The sequence below is a fragment of the Juglans microcarpa x Juglans regia genome, chromosome 2D (genome assembly GCF_004785595.1).
Source record: "Juglans microcarpa x Juglans regia isolate MS1-56 chromosome 2D, Jm3101_v1.0, whole genome shotgun sequence".
Lineage (NCBI taxonomy): Eukaryota > Viridiplantae > Streptophyta > Magnoliopsida > Fagales > Juglandaceae > Juglans > Juglans microcarpa x Juglans regia.
Window position 1 is genome coordinate 9,059,522 of NC_054596.1, and position 17,589 is coordinate 9,077,110.

The following is a 17,589-nucleotide window of genomic DNA, read 5'->3' on the forward strand; positions in this document are numbered from 1 at the left end:
TATATATAGGATAATTATTATTTACTATTTTTCAATCATTATAATTTAACGTTATTTTTTTATTTATAAAAATGATAGTAAAAGAATGAAAAATATATAATTTTTCAAGACCTATTATATAATCTAAGTGGCGTAATTGATTATATGGTATTAATTCATGTATGAGTTGTAAGAATAGCATGGAGGCACTTGTCCATGCCAATTTTGAATGTGGACACAATAAATTTCATTGGGAATTAATTTCTAGATAATAATTAGTATGTCATGATAAGGCACATTTATTATGCATGATTTTCTTTTTTAACATCTGGAGACATGGAGGTGGGTCAACTTTATATGGATGTAACCGAAGGAAACGGCCGGGTCCTTTTCTACCCATAGATTTATAGAAGTGTTTTCCAGAAACCAGCCAAATTGACACAACAAATAGCAACATTTTACTTGCACACGTGTGTTGCCACTTCACTAATTGGTTTCCTCATGATTTCATTTGGTACACACTTATAGACTGATATCATGTTCGTACTGATCATGACTAGTTTTGTTTAGTAATAAAGAATTAAGATCATGATTTTAAAATAAACTTGGAGTAGTAGTACTTATTCGATCGTGACCATTGATTTCAATAATGTCACGTACTCATAACCCTATTTCAATGCATCAGCACTTCAAATAGCTGTAAATTATAACTAAATTTGAAGCATTAATCCTTTTAATCATATATTAGTGTCTAATTAAATTGAACATTTTTTTTTTGTTTGAGATAACCGAATTATATACATTTAAATGATTAAATGTGTATAATAAGGCGTCATAATATTAAGTATTACAAGATTCACTTGACGTAATCATCTTGTATTTAATATGCTTGATCGGTCGTTATATCGTTATTACCGTTAAATTCAAGACCTACGCGCTCGGGTCGTTTATTCAGTTTTATTTCTATTTACGGTTATAAGATCATTTTTCCGACACGATTAAACCCTAACTGTTGTAACTATATGGTTAATTCAAGAACAAGTTTGAATAATTTTGTAATTAGTCTTTCCCCTTAATTAAAATCAAATATTTCATTGATCAATACTAAGGAAAATAGTTTTCTATATTATATTACATATTGTATTGTCATAAATTATAAAAAAGCAAGAGGCCATGTTTTAATTATTAATTTGAGGTGATTCCTGATGGAAAATAATTTATAAGGAAAACAACTCTAATAAAAGGGAACTAATTAACGAAAAGGCTTATATCTTTAAGTCTAATTTCCTAGATCGAATTGTCATTTTGGATTTAATAAACAGGCAGCCTCTGATTGGCATGATCATATATATGAAAAAAATGTTCATTACGGCCTACACATGAATTAAAAAGAGAGAAATAGTACTACTACATGCATTTTTATATATAAGCTTGAAAATTTATAATTAACTTCAAGGCTAGCTAAAACAACTGATCCTAAAGCGGATTATGAAAACCAGGGAACTGTCATTTAAACAAAGATTGCGAAATCTTCTTTACAAAGGCTCCATGTAAGAATCTCCAATTTTGGCTAGATAGCATTAAATCTTTTATTTTATTCCAGATTTTCTGAATTTAATTAGTACATGAAGATTCAGGCCAGAAGTAATGAATGTATGTTGTCTTCATAAAATACAGTCTGCATTTGTTTAGAAATGAAAATTTTTAAAAGAAAAATTGCTTTTAGATTCAGATAAGGCCTCCGGCCGGCCTGTCTGTCCCTATCTCTCCATATAAACGCACGCAGTCATTTGACAGTTGTTGCATCTTCTTTATGCCAACTTTGATTCAACTAGCACCACCTTACACTATAAGTACTATCTCCCTCTTTCCAGTTGTGGCATCCTAGCAGCAAGCATATTGAGATTAATCATCATGGAATGTGAGAAGCTTGGAGCAGTTCAACCTCTGTCCAACACCCAATTAATTACCCCTTCTCCCATTGTTGATATCCACATCTTGGTTGTTGATGATGACGCTACATCTCTCGCCATTGTTTCAGCGATGCTTAGAGCACTGAAATATGGAGGTATATATATTAATTGTATACATATATATATATGCCTTTTCGATTCCTTTTGGTTTATTGCTTTTACAGATATTGGATGTCATGAGGATGATCTTGACATGTCTGATGATCTTCAGCCTGTTCGATGATATTCAATATTTAAGGATATATACTCGATCCGTTCCCCAGCTAGCTGCTGTTACCATGAGAGGTGATCGGTGTCGACGATTTTGATCACTGGCCTGTTTGGGGCTACTTACCTTTCAAATTACATACGCCAATTAACGATCAAATTAATTCTTCTTAATTTGTCTGTGAAGTACTTATGGTCTTCATTTCTTAAAGATGTTTGTTCCCTTTATTAGACCTCTAAACTTATTTTTCTAGTATTTTGTTGTAGGTGCAGATATTCATATATCGCACTGTTTGGTAAGCCATAGCATGCAAGTTTTTCAATTCACTCGGCCAAGAGACTTCATCGTTTTCAGCCACATGCAAAGCATATAAATTGAAGTGAAAATCCGAGCTTCCATATATATATACTTGGCCCGCCACCGGATTAATATATCCAACTTCTGATATATAATTCATTGTTTTCTTTCTCCCAATGCCTACTTTTCCAATCCCGGCCCTTTGCTTCTTCCTTTCACTGGATGTCATGCTTTTATGGTTAATTGGTATTACAATATGGGTATCTTTAAAAGTACTGTAACTGCTTTTTTCAAGTGTCAGTATCGAGACGTTCTCCGAAGAAGAAACAAGAAAACCCTAGCTAGACTTCGTTCCGATCGGTTCCGGCAGGCTTTAGTACTTCACCTTCTCTTCTTGGCACGATCCAGGCGTTGAAGAATTTACATCCATACAAACAGAAATTTTATAATCTTCCTTCTTCAAATGTTATAACAATAATAAAACTTTTTTGGTCAATTTTGGGGAATTTTATTACATATTAATTGTTGATTTCCTTTCAGGCCATTGAATAACAAGCTGCTTCAATTAATTATTTCTAATCTTACTTGGAAATTAAGACTTTATATATCTGCAAGAACTTTTCTTGTTTTGCACAATAGTTGTACTTAAATATCTTAAGAGAAATTCCAATATATATAACATATTTATGCAATAACATCTTCCCAAAGTACTGATGACGCTGTTCCTACATTTTGATCATCAGTTGTGACTGTTAGAAACCCACTCGATGCTTTGGCTACTCTTCGGATGCAGAAGTTCGACCTTGTTGTTACAGATCTACATATGCCTGTAATGAATGGGTTTGAATTACAAAAGGAAGTTGAAGAAGAATTCCAACTACCTGTGATCAGTGAGTACTGCCATTTTACATCAATAATCTCTTACCATTTGATTTTTAAAGCATTAATTCTAGCCAAGTTCAGTACTTAGGGTTTTGCTTGTAAACAACAAGCTGCCTTCAGTGAACCATGTAAACTTTTATATATTTAGACATGTACAGGAAAACTGATCATTAAAGTACCGGTACTGCAAATTAGTACTTTTTGTGAATGAGGTCTGATATCATAACTTTTTTTTTTTATTTGATCATGCAGTGATGTCCGCAGATGACGAAGAAAGTGTGATATTGAAGAGTTTAGAGAATGGGGCTGCTTTCTACATGGTAAAACCAATAACCCAAATGATCTCAAGAATGTTTGGCAGTACGCTGTTGCAGGTAAAAAAGGCAGATCTGCTGCTATCGAACAAATAAGAGGCATCCGGGGAGATTCATCAGGTGAGAAAGGATCTGATCATCATCATGAGTATGTACATTCTGCTTCATCCTGCGTGAATGAAGAAAAGCATACTACAGGCAACACTAAGCTGGATCCCAAGAGAAAGGCACCGGCCAAAAAGGCCGGCAAGGAAGATCATGATGGGGAAGAGGCTAAAAAGACAAAGGTGGTTTGGACAACTTCACTCCACAACCGGTTCTTGCAAGCCATAAGACACATTGGCTTGGAAAGTACGTAATTTATAAGCCATCCCTTAATTGCTAATTGATTCCATGTTTTTTCTTCGAATAATACATATATATTGGTAACAACATAGTTAATTTTTTAATTTTGATTCTTTCAGAGGCTGTCCCAAAGAATATTCTCCAGTTCATGAACGTGCCTGGCATAACCAGAGAAAATGTAGCAAGTCATTTACAGGTTTGGTTTTCCTTCAAAGAAATCTGATGGCAATCACTAGCTATAGCAAATTAATGCATGTTTCCCATAGACAAACCTGGGCATAATGATTTAATTAATTAGTGTTTGGATGTTTAAATATAGATAAATTGGGAATTATGATCTCATGATAAAATTCAAAAAATATTCTGTATATAATGAACTGTGGGATTGTATAAAACGTTGTCCTTCTATAAATTAATATATCTGGAGATAAAGTTTTCTATCCCTATTTCCAAAAGCATTTATGTACGTTTTCTTCTCTTTATGGTCGTTTTCGTTATAGTTCTACTTGCAAACATGCATGTGTATTAAAACAGTACTGCTTGTGAGACCCACTATTATAGTTATAATATAAAAAAGTTAATACCTTTTTAAACATTGTGGGACTCACTAATGATGTGTTGGATGTATAAGAAACAAGAAACAGCTTTGCAATTATTATTTAATTTTTACATCTTTCCTGCATGATTAATAGGGATAACTGATCTCGTCATGTTACGTTGTGGCCGGGGGACTGCACAACAAGAATGAGAACTTTATTATATATTCATGTTTTAATACGTTATATATAATCTCTAATACGAGATGCATGACCACCATCATATATAAATGAATTAATTTTGATGAAAAAGATAGGATGTTTTTCACACATACATATTATCTATTACCTACTATATAATTTTGAAAGGTAATATTGTCTTTTGCTTCTATTGTGCCACCTCAATACTTTTAATTAATTTTGTTTTAATTATTCGAATGATTTTAAATTTTTACAAATATCTTTTTATGTATCATTAATTATTATTTAAATGATCATTCAATACACAAAAGGCCCGCCCTTCAGTTTCTACTTTTCAAAATAACTGATCATAAATTTGAATAATCTTAAAAGGACCACGTTCGTCATCCATTCATATATTAAAGAATAATGCTATTTATCATCTTAATTTTTAATAAATAGTTTTCAATCATCTAATGTTACATTATAGGATAATGAGAAAAAAGATAATGAATAGATTTACTCTGTATTAAATGACCATAATTTGAAAGGTCGAAAATATTTATTCTTCTTTTATTTATAAAGTTTTATCTTCTTTCATCTATTAACATTTCGTTTTCTTTCATTTATATATATATATATATATTTTTTTTTATTTATTAAAAATATTAATTAAAGAAAATACATATTTAAACAACTTAATACACAATCAAGTTATAAACAGAATAAGAAATTTATGTATGTTATAACAATTTTTTCCGGACGTCGCGCGGGTGCATGACTAGTACGTACGTATATATATTATATATATAAACAGTGCAGTATCAAGAATTTAGAATAGTAAAGAAAGGAGGTTTTCTACAATATTCAAGCAAATTCTAATTTCAAATCATATTGTATATATGTCTTTGATCACAATTCGAATGAATGGAAACATCCATCTACATGCAAATTTTTGTTAATATTTTTCCAATCTTCATCCTTCCTTAATTAACGATGCTATATATGTGTGTGTGAATATGACAGAAGTATCGTATATTCTTGAAAAGAGTTGCGGATAAGGGTGCCGTCGCCTCAAGAGGCTTGTCAATGTCTGCTGATAGATACATGAGATCAAGCTTCGCATCTGGCCAGCTTCCGTTTTCGGTGATGCAAAATCTGCACCAACAGCAATATCCAAAATTCCCAGAACAGCAGCAAATGCGAGCATCAATGTTCCAACAAGGAGGACTAGGTGGTAATATGCGGGCTCTTAATGCTCCCAGCACTATTGACCCTTTCCTTTTTTCCAACAGAGCAACCTCAAATGGCAGCTCTGTGCCTCATTACGGATTTGGACATTCATTTAAAGCTCCCAACGTCGGCCCTGTCCGCTTTCCCGACAAGCAAGCTCCAAGTTCCAACTTTAATTTGCCTCAACTAGGGCATGGGCATTGGCCTGCACTGATCAGCCATCAAGCTAATCTTCGGGAGCAGTCTTTTGGCAACGGAAATCCTCTTTACCGGGCAAATCGCTCAGTATTTGATATCGATCAACCTAAATACAATTTTGGATCAATGTCTTTGTCAAATGGAGATATGGCACATGGCCACATGAATGCTACGGACAGCCTTATGAATGGTGCAAATTCAATTCCCACATACCCACAACAAAATGAACAAAGGCAGGGACTTTTAACCAGCTCCCCAATTAACTGCAACTTTGGGATATCTGAACTATTAATGGGGACTGCAAATAGTTCTAATCCACCCCCAAATTCTAGCTTTACTAACGGTACTTCTTATGCTGGCATCAAATTAAGCAATGAAGGGCAGCTAGTTTTTACGGGTCCAAGTGGTGATCATGGCTATGGCTTGTTGGCTGGGAAGAATAACAATATTGCTGTTGCACCTATGGGGAATATTGGGACTTCTGGTTATATGACTCAAGGAGGGCGTTCTTCTTCTGCGCCAGGGTTGGAGAATGCAAATCAATTGCCACCAGTGTTAATTGACGAAAGCACTGCCAATCAACATGAAAATGCTTTGTTGATGGCGCCTCAGGCGCAGCAACAATATGGTCTTTCGAATCGAGGAGAATTTACTAATCATTATGGCTCTGATATTCTGCTCAATAACATTTCAACCCTCAGTGGAATTTCTGATCAGGGGCAACAATTGGGGAAGATGATCTCAGTGATCTTTTCTTGGAGCAAAGCTTCAACCAGCTGCTTCCTTATCAATGTGTAAGAAGACCCAAATTTGTTCTCGTTTAGCAGAATTTCATTTATTAATAACTCGATTTCTTTACGCAATGTAGGCTTCATAAACCTGCATGCATGCATGATTGCTTCTGACTTCTGTAAATATTCTGATCATGATGATCATCACAGGAATCCCAAGTGAATTATGACATTTCCGGTTCATCATCCTGTGTTGAAAATATGAATGACGACATTGAAGAGAATCCACTTTTGAGTGAAGTACCATCCCTTGACCAGGTATCTCTAATTATACTTTTATCCATAAATAATTATCATTTCTTTTACTTTACAGTCTAAACTATTAAAAGTTTCTGATTACACCCTCAACTATCAATATTTTTCAAATGAGAATATAATCCACTAAAATTTGACTGTTAAGATGGATGAAAAAATCAATCTTCATGGTCAAATTTTTGTTAATACTCAAAAATTAATTATCTTAATCTGAAGTGGAAATTGGATATATATATATTGTTTCAACTTTTCACTTCAATCCATTTCCTTAATTTACAAGTCGTCTTAAACAAGGAACATTGTCCATGTGATTGTTCGTAATTGATGCCAAATGTGTTGTCACACAATCATGTGTAGAATCGGGCCAATGAACAGCTACCGAATGCAGTCTTTGAAAGCAATGTGTATCATGATCCAGAGAAGAACATCCAGCTTGATCAACACTCCAACCAGGTAATTTATAAATATAGCTTTCCCTTTTTTTTGTCCCAAGCATGTATATATAGCTCGTACTTCATTACAAGCATTTTATATAATCTTAGAAATATAGAATAGATCAATAGGTTTAGATAAACTCTGAAGAGAGAAAAAAAATAAATAAATCTAAAGATCGATCGGGTTGAAACGCATGCACTTTTTCTCTCCTAATCCTAACCTATTTCTTAAAATGCGTACAGCAAGAAAACGACAGAGAACTGGAGAAGGATGATGATCTTATAAATTGCATTAACGATCAGGTAAAGAATACAGTACCTCCTGAAGTGATATAATATTTCTCATTCAGGCATGCATATATGGGGATCATAAAGAGCTTTTATTTTCTTCCATACAGATCAATAAAAAAAAAAATGTATTTTGTAGTTTCGAATTAATTCGATCGTTTAGTTTTTTCTAATGCAAGTTTGGAAATGATTTTTGTTAAGGAATGGCCGGAAGAGGAGTTCATGGATTTCTTGTTCGGTCTTGGGCCATAGCTAGTAGCTGATGATCAGGGAGTAAGCTGAGGCTGCATGCATGGATGGCGAGGATCTAAAATATCCGGTGGCTGATCGAGAAACAGTACTATGCATCCTAGTTGACTGACTGGATTTCAAATAATAATATAGGAATTGCGCAGTTTAATTTTTAACTCAGTTATGGTTCTGTGGTAATCGAACTTTGCAAGTGCCTTTTGTTTATTTTCGTTGTGCAGCTTGTAATGTGACTCTTTTCGCTCATTACCAGTATGAAACCAAGTAGGAAACTTATAAATAATATTTACCCTGTATATATATATGTGAGTGCGCGCCATCTCTCTCTCTCTGTGACAATTTAAGTATTCAGTTTTTCTTTCTTATAAAAAAAAAATAGTTGATTCGTTAAATATTAATCGGACTACAAAATAACGTATACTTTTGGCCAGTTATAACTTATATATAATAACGACGTACAATGATAATTTTCTATCGAAATGAGTTTATTATCATGGTAAATAGTTATTTTTATCGCAAATTACTCATCTTAAATATTCATTTTTCTTGTTGTGATATCCCGTAAGTGGTATAAATATCATGTATGGATTAGTTCCATTTTCTATGTAGTAGTTGATCTTACAATGAATTCTACTGTAAATTATTTTTTATGAGATCTCTACGTACGGTAGAATTCTTGAAATTTCAATTACTATATTAAATTAAATGGTTCAAGTTTGACACAACGTTATATATACGTTACATGAACTTAAGATAATGTATCCAACTTTATTTTTTTTTTTCCCTTTCAAATAATATAAAATATTCTCAAAGCCGACTTATGTGTATCTTCAAAACAACAAATATTCACTTGTAAATTAAAATATGGACTTGCATTAATTTGATTATAAGAAGAAAGGTACTCTTGATTTTTATTTTTTATTTTTTTTTTTGGGTGAAAGAATATATATGGATACCCCAAAACCTATTGTATAGAGAAGTGAAACTCCCAATTCTCTTGGTCTACTCTTACCATCTATAAAAATTAACCTTTCCTTTGATCTAGTCCCCAAATTGAAAGAATAACACATGTAAGTACTAGACGTATGTACTTGGAGGCCGACTCTGATCCAAAGTTAGCACCCACCCACGGCATGCAATACGAATATTGATCTCTCTCTCTCATTAATTTGGACAAATGACTGATCATTAAAGATTTTCATTATGAATCTATATACGATACGATATTATAATCAAATTATTGAAAAAATAAATAAAATCTTCGTGGCTTTAGACCTTAGATTTTCTAGAGGATTAATTTGGGACCATCATCTGATCTGGTAGTTGGGCAGCATGCATGCAGCTAGCTAGCAAGTATTTGAGAAGAAAATGTTCTTTCTTGATCTTTAATCAGCAAATTAATTGATCCCACCCGGCCATGATCTCCGAGCTGCTCAAGCAACAGCTAGATAGACAGTAATGATATTAGCTGAAAAAATTCAAAACCAAAGGTAATTAAATTTTAAAAGCTTACTCTAAGTAATGATATTAGCTTCCTATGTATGTGTTTCAGTGCCATGTTTTGAACCTTTTCGTAGGCTTTGACTTTCGATATCTATAAGCATACTACTTATCAATTTCTCTGCAATTAGGCCACTTTTATTGCTAGTAGAAGCTAAAAGCACTTATGATAGACAAATTTGATGTATTATTCTTTTTTTAAAGAAGAACAATGAAGAGGCAAAGAAGGTTGTGATGTTAATAATGCAAACAATGTGCATACTACATTGGTAGCAGTATGGCATGGAGTTGGAAATGCCGTGAATTGATGGACATGATGGCTATTGCAATTTACAGCCTTGTCTGCTTGGATTTATTTTCTTGAAATTGAACTAGGTTGATATAAATTCTTTCATTTAATGTTTGATAAGAGCTATATATATGAATTGTGTAAATTTAACTATTGCTACAGTCTTTTTTTTTCCCTGAGGGGTGGTTGTCTGTGAATATTGCCTCAAAATCTAGACTTGTGTGTTCTTCAATTCTTTTCAAGAAGGTAGAATAAATGGACTATATTTGTAGACATCCTTATTATAGAGCAATAGCATTATCTATATTTCCCGTCTGCTAGATTGTACTATTTAAGTGAAAACTAGTTATTTTATTGGTAATTATCAGTTATTGTTACATAGGTGATCAATTGTGGAGCAATTTAAGATCTGAGAAAGGAATCTTTATGTCACTTGAATTGCAATGTTAACAATGGAGTTTTGCAAGTCGAATGCTCGTGTTTTAAATACTTAACTGGAGCATGATGGAGTGCACTAATTGATTAATCTGAAACAAATTGGGAAATATTTATGGAGCATCTTCAGAAATGTTATATGGGGTTCTCTCGTTTCTTTCCACCATGGTTTGAGCTAGGAGAAAGGTTTAGGAAGAAGTTTCTATGGAAGAAATATAAATTATGGATTGTGTAGACTTGGGAACAATGTGTTTTTTCCTAAATTCAGAAATAAAAAGACATTCCTCCATGGTGTGTGTAGAAAAGCAATTTTGGATGATAAGATATTGTCTGTTGGCCAAAGATCCTGGTGAATAAAAATCATGAACGGGAAACAAAAGTTTCGTCATGTTAATTACTTTCATGATCTTTAACATGACGAAACTTCTTTAATGATTTTGTTAATAATGGAGAAACATTGCAACTGCCATTTTCCCTCTATGATATCAATAACTTGTGATACTATGTAATTACATATTTTTTTCAAACATTTCCTATAAATTATCCATTTGTTATGGAGAAGTTCACACATAAAGTATTTTCCTCCTTAGACCCTGCAATAACAGGATTGCAAAACATAACATTTGTCGACTTGTTTCCATGAAGCAGCATTCTCATGTTAAAAATTTCGTGTTCACATTATTTTCTTCATTATTCCATGATTTTTTTGATGTTATGTATTTGTTTCTAATGTCCTAAACATGTCAAAAGCTTTAAAGTCGAACTTTGAAAGATGGCTACAAGAAGAAATTTTACCTACCCCAGACCACAAAAATAAAATGATATCTGGGTTGTTGGAAATGGTGTGGACTATTGAGATCAACCAAAATCGAGAGGTATTACCATTTAATTGCTGTTTTTATTTTTTATTTTTTTGTTTGCACTAATTATTCTAGTATGCAGATCAAGCAATTACTAGTGAGCTTTCAATCATCAAATGCTAATGTTTCCAGGCTCTTATGGTTGAGTTCTTCGAGCTATTATGGCCAAGAATAAATATGGAGTGATGAAATTGATCAATGAGAAAATAGTAAGAATCAAAGCAGCTGAATGGGTTAAGGCTAGAAATTGTTCTTCCCGTTTGCTATAGTTCTTATTGTTATTCCTGGTTTGGAGCTTCTATTTTTGGTTTCCAACATATCTATGTGTCTTTATAGGGTGTTGAATTTCTTTACTACTGAATGGCGATTGATCTCTCTTGCTATTGTAGCTATTGCTTAGAGTAGTTGCGACCAAAATTTGGAGGCTTCAAAGGTGGTTGTGGCTTGAGAAAGAAATGACTAACATATGGATAAGGCAGCTTGTTGAGCTATTATCTATTGTCTAGATGTACTAAGTTGATCCAGCAACAGAGATTTCACCAAGTATGTTGGACTTGATGTGCTTTGTACTTTGATATGCCATCAATATTCTAAAGTTGCACGCATGCTTAGAATATAATGCAATTGCTTTATAGATTGTAATATAACGTAAGATGTATACTTTTTTTATGTATTTTGTTTCAATATTATTATTTTTTATTTTATTTTGTAACATACTATTTCAGGCTATTACTACTCTTAGGAAATAATTCTCTTGTGACAAATACTTATTTACAGAAAATCATATCGCCGCAAATATATATTTGCGACAATCAAATTTAGTCCAAATCCCATAACAATGGTTATTTTATTGTCGCAAATAAGTATTTGCGACAAATCCATAGTTATTTGCGACAATTTTGTTGACTCAAATATTTATTTGCGTTGACATAAAAGGCCGCAAATAAGTATTGTGACAACAAAAATCGCAGCAAATACATATTGCGACAACAAAAATCAACTGTTGTAATGGATTTTTGCAGCAGAACATATGATTATTTGCGGTGACTAAAAATGCCGCAAATAGTTAATCTATTTGTGTGCAATAAGGATCGATGCAATAAACTTTTTCTCGTCATAAACAAATTGACGGGAAAAAGTTTTTGCAGCGCATTTACTACATTTTTCGGCCATTTTCAGAGTCGCAAAAAGTTATTTTTCATTATTTTTACCGAGAGGCAAAGTGTAAGTTCATTTTGGTCACAACTGCCCCTCTCTTGTTCTGCATCTTCTCCCAATGTCTCTTCCAATGCCTCTTCTTTCTCTACCGCATCTTCTCCCAACTGAGTGTATCTTCTTTCTCTTTATGTGTCTTTTGCGTCTTCTAGCTTTTTTCAGGAAGAAGAATATTTTTTTCCATATGAGTGCGTCTTCTCCCATCCGAAAAAATCCATACAAGATGAAATCTAAAACTATCAGATTTGCATGTACTAGAAGAAATATGTTTGCAGCAGAAGAAATTTGTACCAAGTGCTTCAAGTCAAGAAAAGGAAGGAAAGCCTTGATATTGAAGAAGGAAGACTTTGGAGTTTCGAGTGCTTATCTACTACTCACTGGTCCACTGCACGCTTCCTTCTAATAGAAAAAACTAGACTTTACAAATCTAGAGTCTTCCTTCTCCACGATAAACAACTTCAGGTTTGGGTTTTGGTCCTTAAACAAAGTCTTCCTTCTCCGTATTAGGGTTTTGATCCCTAAAAGAAATACTTGGCTAGAAAGAACTCTCTCTCTTTCTTTTGTTTTTTTAAAGAGTCGTTCCATACATCCGCCTACACAGCACACCTTACGTGTAATATTATTATTGTTTTTTATTTTTAATAATTAAAACGTGCGTTTTGGTGTTATTATTCTCTACCTACACAGCACACATAGCTGCACAGGAAAAGAAGTAGTTGGAATCAAAATGAAATCTCTCCCATTGAAACAGCTTCAACTTCTCTCATTTCCTTCAAAATCATCTCCATGTCTTCCAACCTTTCGTTGCACCACTTTATACTATTACTGCTACTTCTTCTAGTGAAGCTGCTTCTTCCATCACAAGTTTAACCCAAGAGGAGCTCATGAAGATCAATCCAACGTTGGACCCACACGCTGATCGTTCAAATCATGTGTCTTTTTCACAGCTTAGAAACCCACCTCCAAAATCTCTCTTTCCATTCTCGTCGATTCCCTCACTTACTGAGCCAAACATGGCCTCTTCGAGCTGATGGGCATAAAAAAATACTCAAACATTCATGCAAAAGTTAAAAAAAAAATAATAAATCACAAAACAATTGCAGATCTGGAATCAAGTGTGGTTTCTCTTCGACGCTAATTTGACTTCACAGATCTGGAGTATGAATGCAAGAGAGAGAGAATAGAGCTCAGTGGGAAGGAAGAGACGACTTCCATGGGACAAGTTTTGAGGAAGATAGCGAGGAAAGAGACGAGTTCAGAGGGGAAGGAAGATAGTGACGTCGTACACAAGATTTGAGGGAAGAGATGACTTCTGGCGTGATTCTGAGAGAATAGAGTGAGGGAAGGGAAAATTTTGGCGTGATTACAAGTTTTGCATAACAAAAAATTTCCAAGGGGAGGGAAGCGAGAGACAAAATTGGAGTTGGGGGAGATCGAGTTTTTCGTGTTGAACCGTGACTTGGATTTAAATCGGATTTAGACACGTCAGGTGTGCTATGTAGCTTAAAGGAATCGGTAGCTGAGTAGCTTTATTCATTGCGAGAGCAATTCATGATCGACGGGCCAGACTCCAGAATGCTACTATTGTTGGCCTGTCTGTGGTCCTTTGTCCAGTACTCATACTTTCTACTTGGTGTATTTGGAATAATTGTATTTTCAAGTGCCAACCAATTACAAGTATATATATATATATATATATATATATATATATATATCTTCTATATATATAAGTGGCTATTTAACGGAGCTTAACGGAAATTCTTGTTTTCAGTTAAGTGACTATCAAACGGTGTTAAAACGTAGCAATCTGCGTTTTTATGGTCCATTCGAAAATGCCTCTCTCAAACCCAGCCTTCTCTAGAAAGTTCCTTCTCTGGAAACCAGACATCTCTCTCTAAAAACTCGCTCGCCCGAACGGGGGAAGGAGAGCTTCGGCTCCTTCTTCCTCTTCCTCTCCTCCTTCTTCTCACAGGCCCTTCGTCGTCTCCGGTGGTCTCGTTTGTTTTTTTTTTTTTTTCACGTTTTTTGCCGAATAAAGGAGTAGCCGTTTCGAGCTTCTCCGGTGACCATCTTCCGACACGCGTACCACCGGGAGAAGCCTCACCCGCCGATCTTGTGGTCGATAGAATTGGGAGCCAATCGGAGCTGCGCGTTGCGCCGACGCGCTGTTAAAGGAAACGCATGGGGTTCTCAAACCACCGTGTTTGTTGCTTCTTGATTTGAAGATCTATTTTGAAATTTTTATTCGCTTCTTCTGTTTGTTGTATTTTTCTTGCATTGTATTGTTCTTTCTCTCGTCGAGACGGTGTGAATCCGAAAGCCAAGTTTGGATTTTGTTTTCTTTTTGTTTTTCTGTTCGTTGTGGGTTCCGTTTTTTTTTTCCTTGCAGTTCTTCTTGAAGGAGCTAGCAGCAGCTCTCTATCGATTTCTGCGTAGCCGCCGTGCTGTCACCGTAAGAAAGATCCATCGAGCTGCCAACCACCGTCTGCAACAGATCCAGCCTCTGGTTCCTTGCTTTTCCATTTGAGCTTCTTGTTGTTGTTGGTATCTCTTAACTTTCTCAATTTGTTTAAATATGAAGTTGCTTATATGATTTCATATTTGTCTTTTGTATTTATATTTGCATCTTTTTATTATTTGTGTTTATGATTTTCTAATATATTTGGTTTATCTAGCGGATTTTTTGTTCGTGGGATTGATATAGGGAGTTTTTAAAGTATTGTGTAAGGACTTTTTGCAAAATCCTTGAATAGGGATTACTTTTCTTGCACTCAACAGATGCACATGAAGAATTTCAATCATAATGCTCTTATAGGAATGTGGGAAAATTTTAGCAAAGTATAGCAATCCAGATTGTTGAACCTGGAAAATTTTGAAAAAACCAATATTTCAATAATAGTGCACCTCATTATATGGTCCTGCTTATGTGTAAAGCAAAGCAAAATGAGACTAACTTTAGAGTTGGACCCACTTGATAATCAGTTTTCGCTAGCAGGATTTTTTGATCTCTTGCGGTTGTGTATATTGCCTTTGTATGTTAAGAAGTTAATCTACAAAATTTGAAGTACTTTGGTTTGTGATTCCGCAAAGGGATTATGATGTTTTCTTTCCATGATATTGAATCTTTTTTACTTGCAGGAGATAGTTTCAATATACCCTCTTTTATCACCACCAAATCTTCTGGTTCTCTTCATGTAACATCAAACTATTCAAAGCTGGAGTCTATTGTCCAGCTTATCTCAATGTTTACGATCTGACGTCGATTAATGGCTACGCATACTGGCTCGGCCTTGGGGTCTACCATTCCGGCGTGCAAGGTGAGATTTTTTTTATAGCATGGGCTATATTATATTTATCTGTTTATTTTCCTTTTTTAAATCATGGGTCGTTTATTTATTTTAAACGTTTTTTAGGGTTTTCGGTTCTAAGATAGTAAAGGAAGATGAATGAGAGAAATGAAAAGCTAGGTTTTTAACGGCTAATTGAACTTGGGGCTGTCATAAGATGCCTATTATTCCATGTTTTGTTGCATTTTTCTTCTTGGGTTCAAGTTCAGATCTGTAGTCTGTTTGTTTAGGAGCTGAGTGATGGAAACCCAGATTTTTTTTTCTTCTGGATGCTTAGAAATTGATGAATTTACCGTGGAGATTTTTATTAATATGCATGCGTCTTTAGTTTTTTTTTTGTAGGATCGAGTAAGGAGTGATATATTCCAAAGAAAAGTAATTGTGTTGTATGCATGATTATTTCTTTGTTTGGAAAGTGAGGAAAAGAAAAAGTTTAATTAAATAAATATATCTAACTATGTGGCTTTATTTGGGTTGGCTCGAGTTTCTTAATATTCTAGCAAACAAGAAAATCATGGATGAAACTATTTTGTGACCCTTAATTTTCGGCAGCCAAATAAATGGTAAATGAGGGAATTAAATTCTGTAGTAGATATGCTTTTTTTTTTTTTTTTCTAATCTTGTAGTAGATATCCTTATTTGTTAACTCCATCAAATCCTAAGCAGTTCTAGATTTTTACTTTTTCGATGGTTGTAGGATTTTCTTGTTAATTTTGGTACAGTTCATGATGTTGAATATGCATTTGGAGCACATGATCATGGAACTTCAGGGGTTTTTGAAGTGGAACCTAAGTGTTGTCCTGGTTTCACATTCAGGAAATCGATATTGATAGGAAGAACTGATCTAGGTCCCAAGGAGGTCCATGCCTTTATGGAGAAATTAGCTAAAGGGTACTGTGGAAACACTTACTATCTTATCACGAAAAACTGCAACCATTTCTACAATGACGTGTGTACCAAATTGATAAGAAAACCCATTCCTAGGTGGGTCAACAGACTCGCCCGACTTAGTAAGACACTGACCATAAGATTGCATTTTTTTACATTTTTGTTGTTGTTGTTTTTATGTATGAACCGTTTACTTACTTGTTAGAATATTGTATAATGCTTTTTTTCTTTTTAAATCTAGAACTTTAACAATGTAGATTTTTTGTTGACAAAGGTGGCAAAACACCACATTTTTCGCCAGAATTGACGCCATTGCTCAAACTCCACCTTTCTGCAACTGCCGTTAGTGCTGCAACTGCCAAGGTGGCAAAGTCATTGATGCAACAATTGGAATAGACCCTTTGAAGTATTACTGCTGCTTGCATAACAAAAGACCTTCAAATTCATAAACACAGCTTTCTTCCTTTTGAACGTGAACATTTTTTGGATGTATATATTACTATGGTTGATGCATATATTACTTTATTTTGAGATGTATAGTTGAGATATATGATTAGCTAATTTTATTTTGGCATGTATATTACTACGATTGATGTGTGTTACTTTATTTTGGCATGTATATTATTTTATTATTAGGTTATTTTCTCTCAATTTCTTATTACATGTTTTTACAAGAAATTTCTATTTTTAAAAATATTTTTCATGTTTTTGCAATTAGGCACACGTGCATTGCACGTGTTTGCCCTTACTAGTATATATATATGTACGATATATGCATATTATAATGGCCGTTTTCTTTCTTCAATGCATTAAAGGCTTCCTCTCGCATCGCAAAATTCGTAGCCTTTTGTAATCTTGGGTTTGTAAGATTTTAGGCTATAATCGGAGGACAA

General features: G+C 34.2%; 2 protein-coding genes across 2 annotated transcripts; both read left to right on the top strand.

The window, feature by feature from the left end:
• Positions 1-1,724: 1,724 nt before the first annotated feature.
• LOC121248270 (two-component response regulator ORR23-like) lies at positions 1,725-8,455 on the top strand. Its single transcript, XM_041146677.1, is given in 10 exon segments — positions 1,725-2,047; positions 3,201-3,347; positions 3,592-3,675; positions 3,678-4,004; positions 4,118-4,194; positions 5,741-6,939; positions 7,087-7,194; positions 7,549-7,644; positions 7,869-7,928; positions 8,115-8,455. Coding segments are annotated over 7 exon segments (2,001 nt in total). The 5' UTR covers positions 1,725-1,893; the 3' UTR covers positions 7,100-7,194; positions 7,549-7,644; positions 7,869-7,928; positions 8,115-8,455.
• LOC121249219 (deSI-like protein At4g17486) lies at positions 7,138-17,176 on the top strand. Its single transcript, XM_041147939.1, has 7 exons — positions 7,138-7,194; positions 7,549-7,644; positions 7,869-7,928; positions 14,851-14,944; positions 15,695-15,778; positions 16,531-16,792; positions 16,971-17,176. The coding sequence occupies exons 1-7, from the start codon at positions 7,138-7,140 to the stop codon at positions 17,041-17,043; spliced, it is 726 nt and encodes a 241-aa protein (XP_041003873.1). The 3' UTR covers positions 17,044-17,176.
• The last annotated feature ends 413 nt before the right edge of the window (positions 17,177-17,589 follow it).

Bases quoted from the DNA above. Each gene is read 5' to 3' on its own strand.
- LOC121249219 (XM_041147939.1), top strand. From the start codon at position 7,138: ATGAATGACGACATTGAAGAGAATCCACTTTTGAGTGAAGTACCATCC. The intron at 7,645-7,868 runs GTAATTTATAAA...AAATGCGTACAG, and splicing joins TTGATCAACACTCCAACCAG to CAAGAAAACGACAGAGAACT. The intron at 15,779-16,530 runs GTGAGATTTTTT...ATTTTGGTACAG, and splicing joins CTACCATTCCGGCGTGCAAG to TTCATGATGTTGAATATGCA.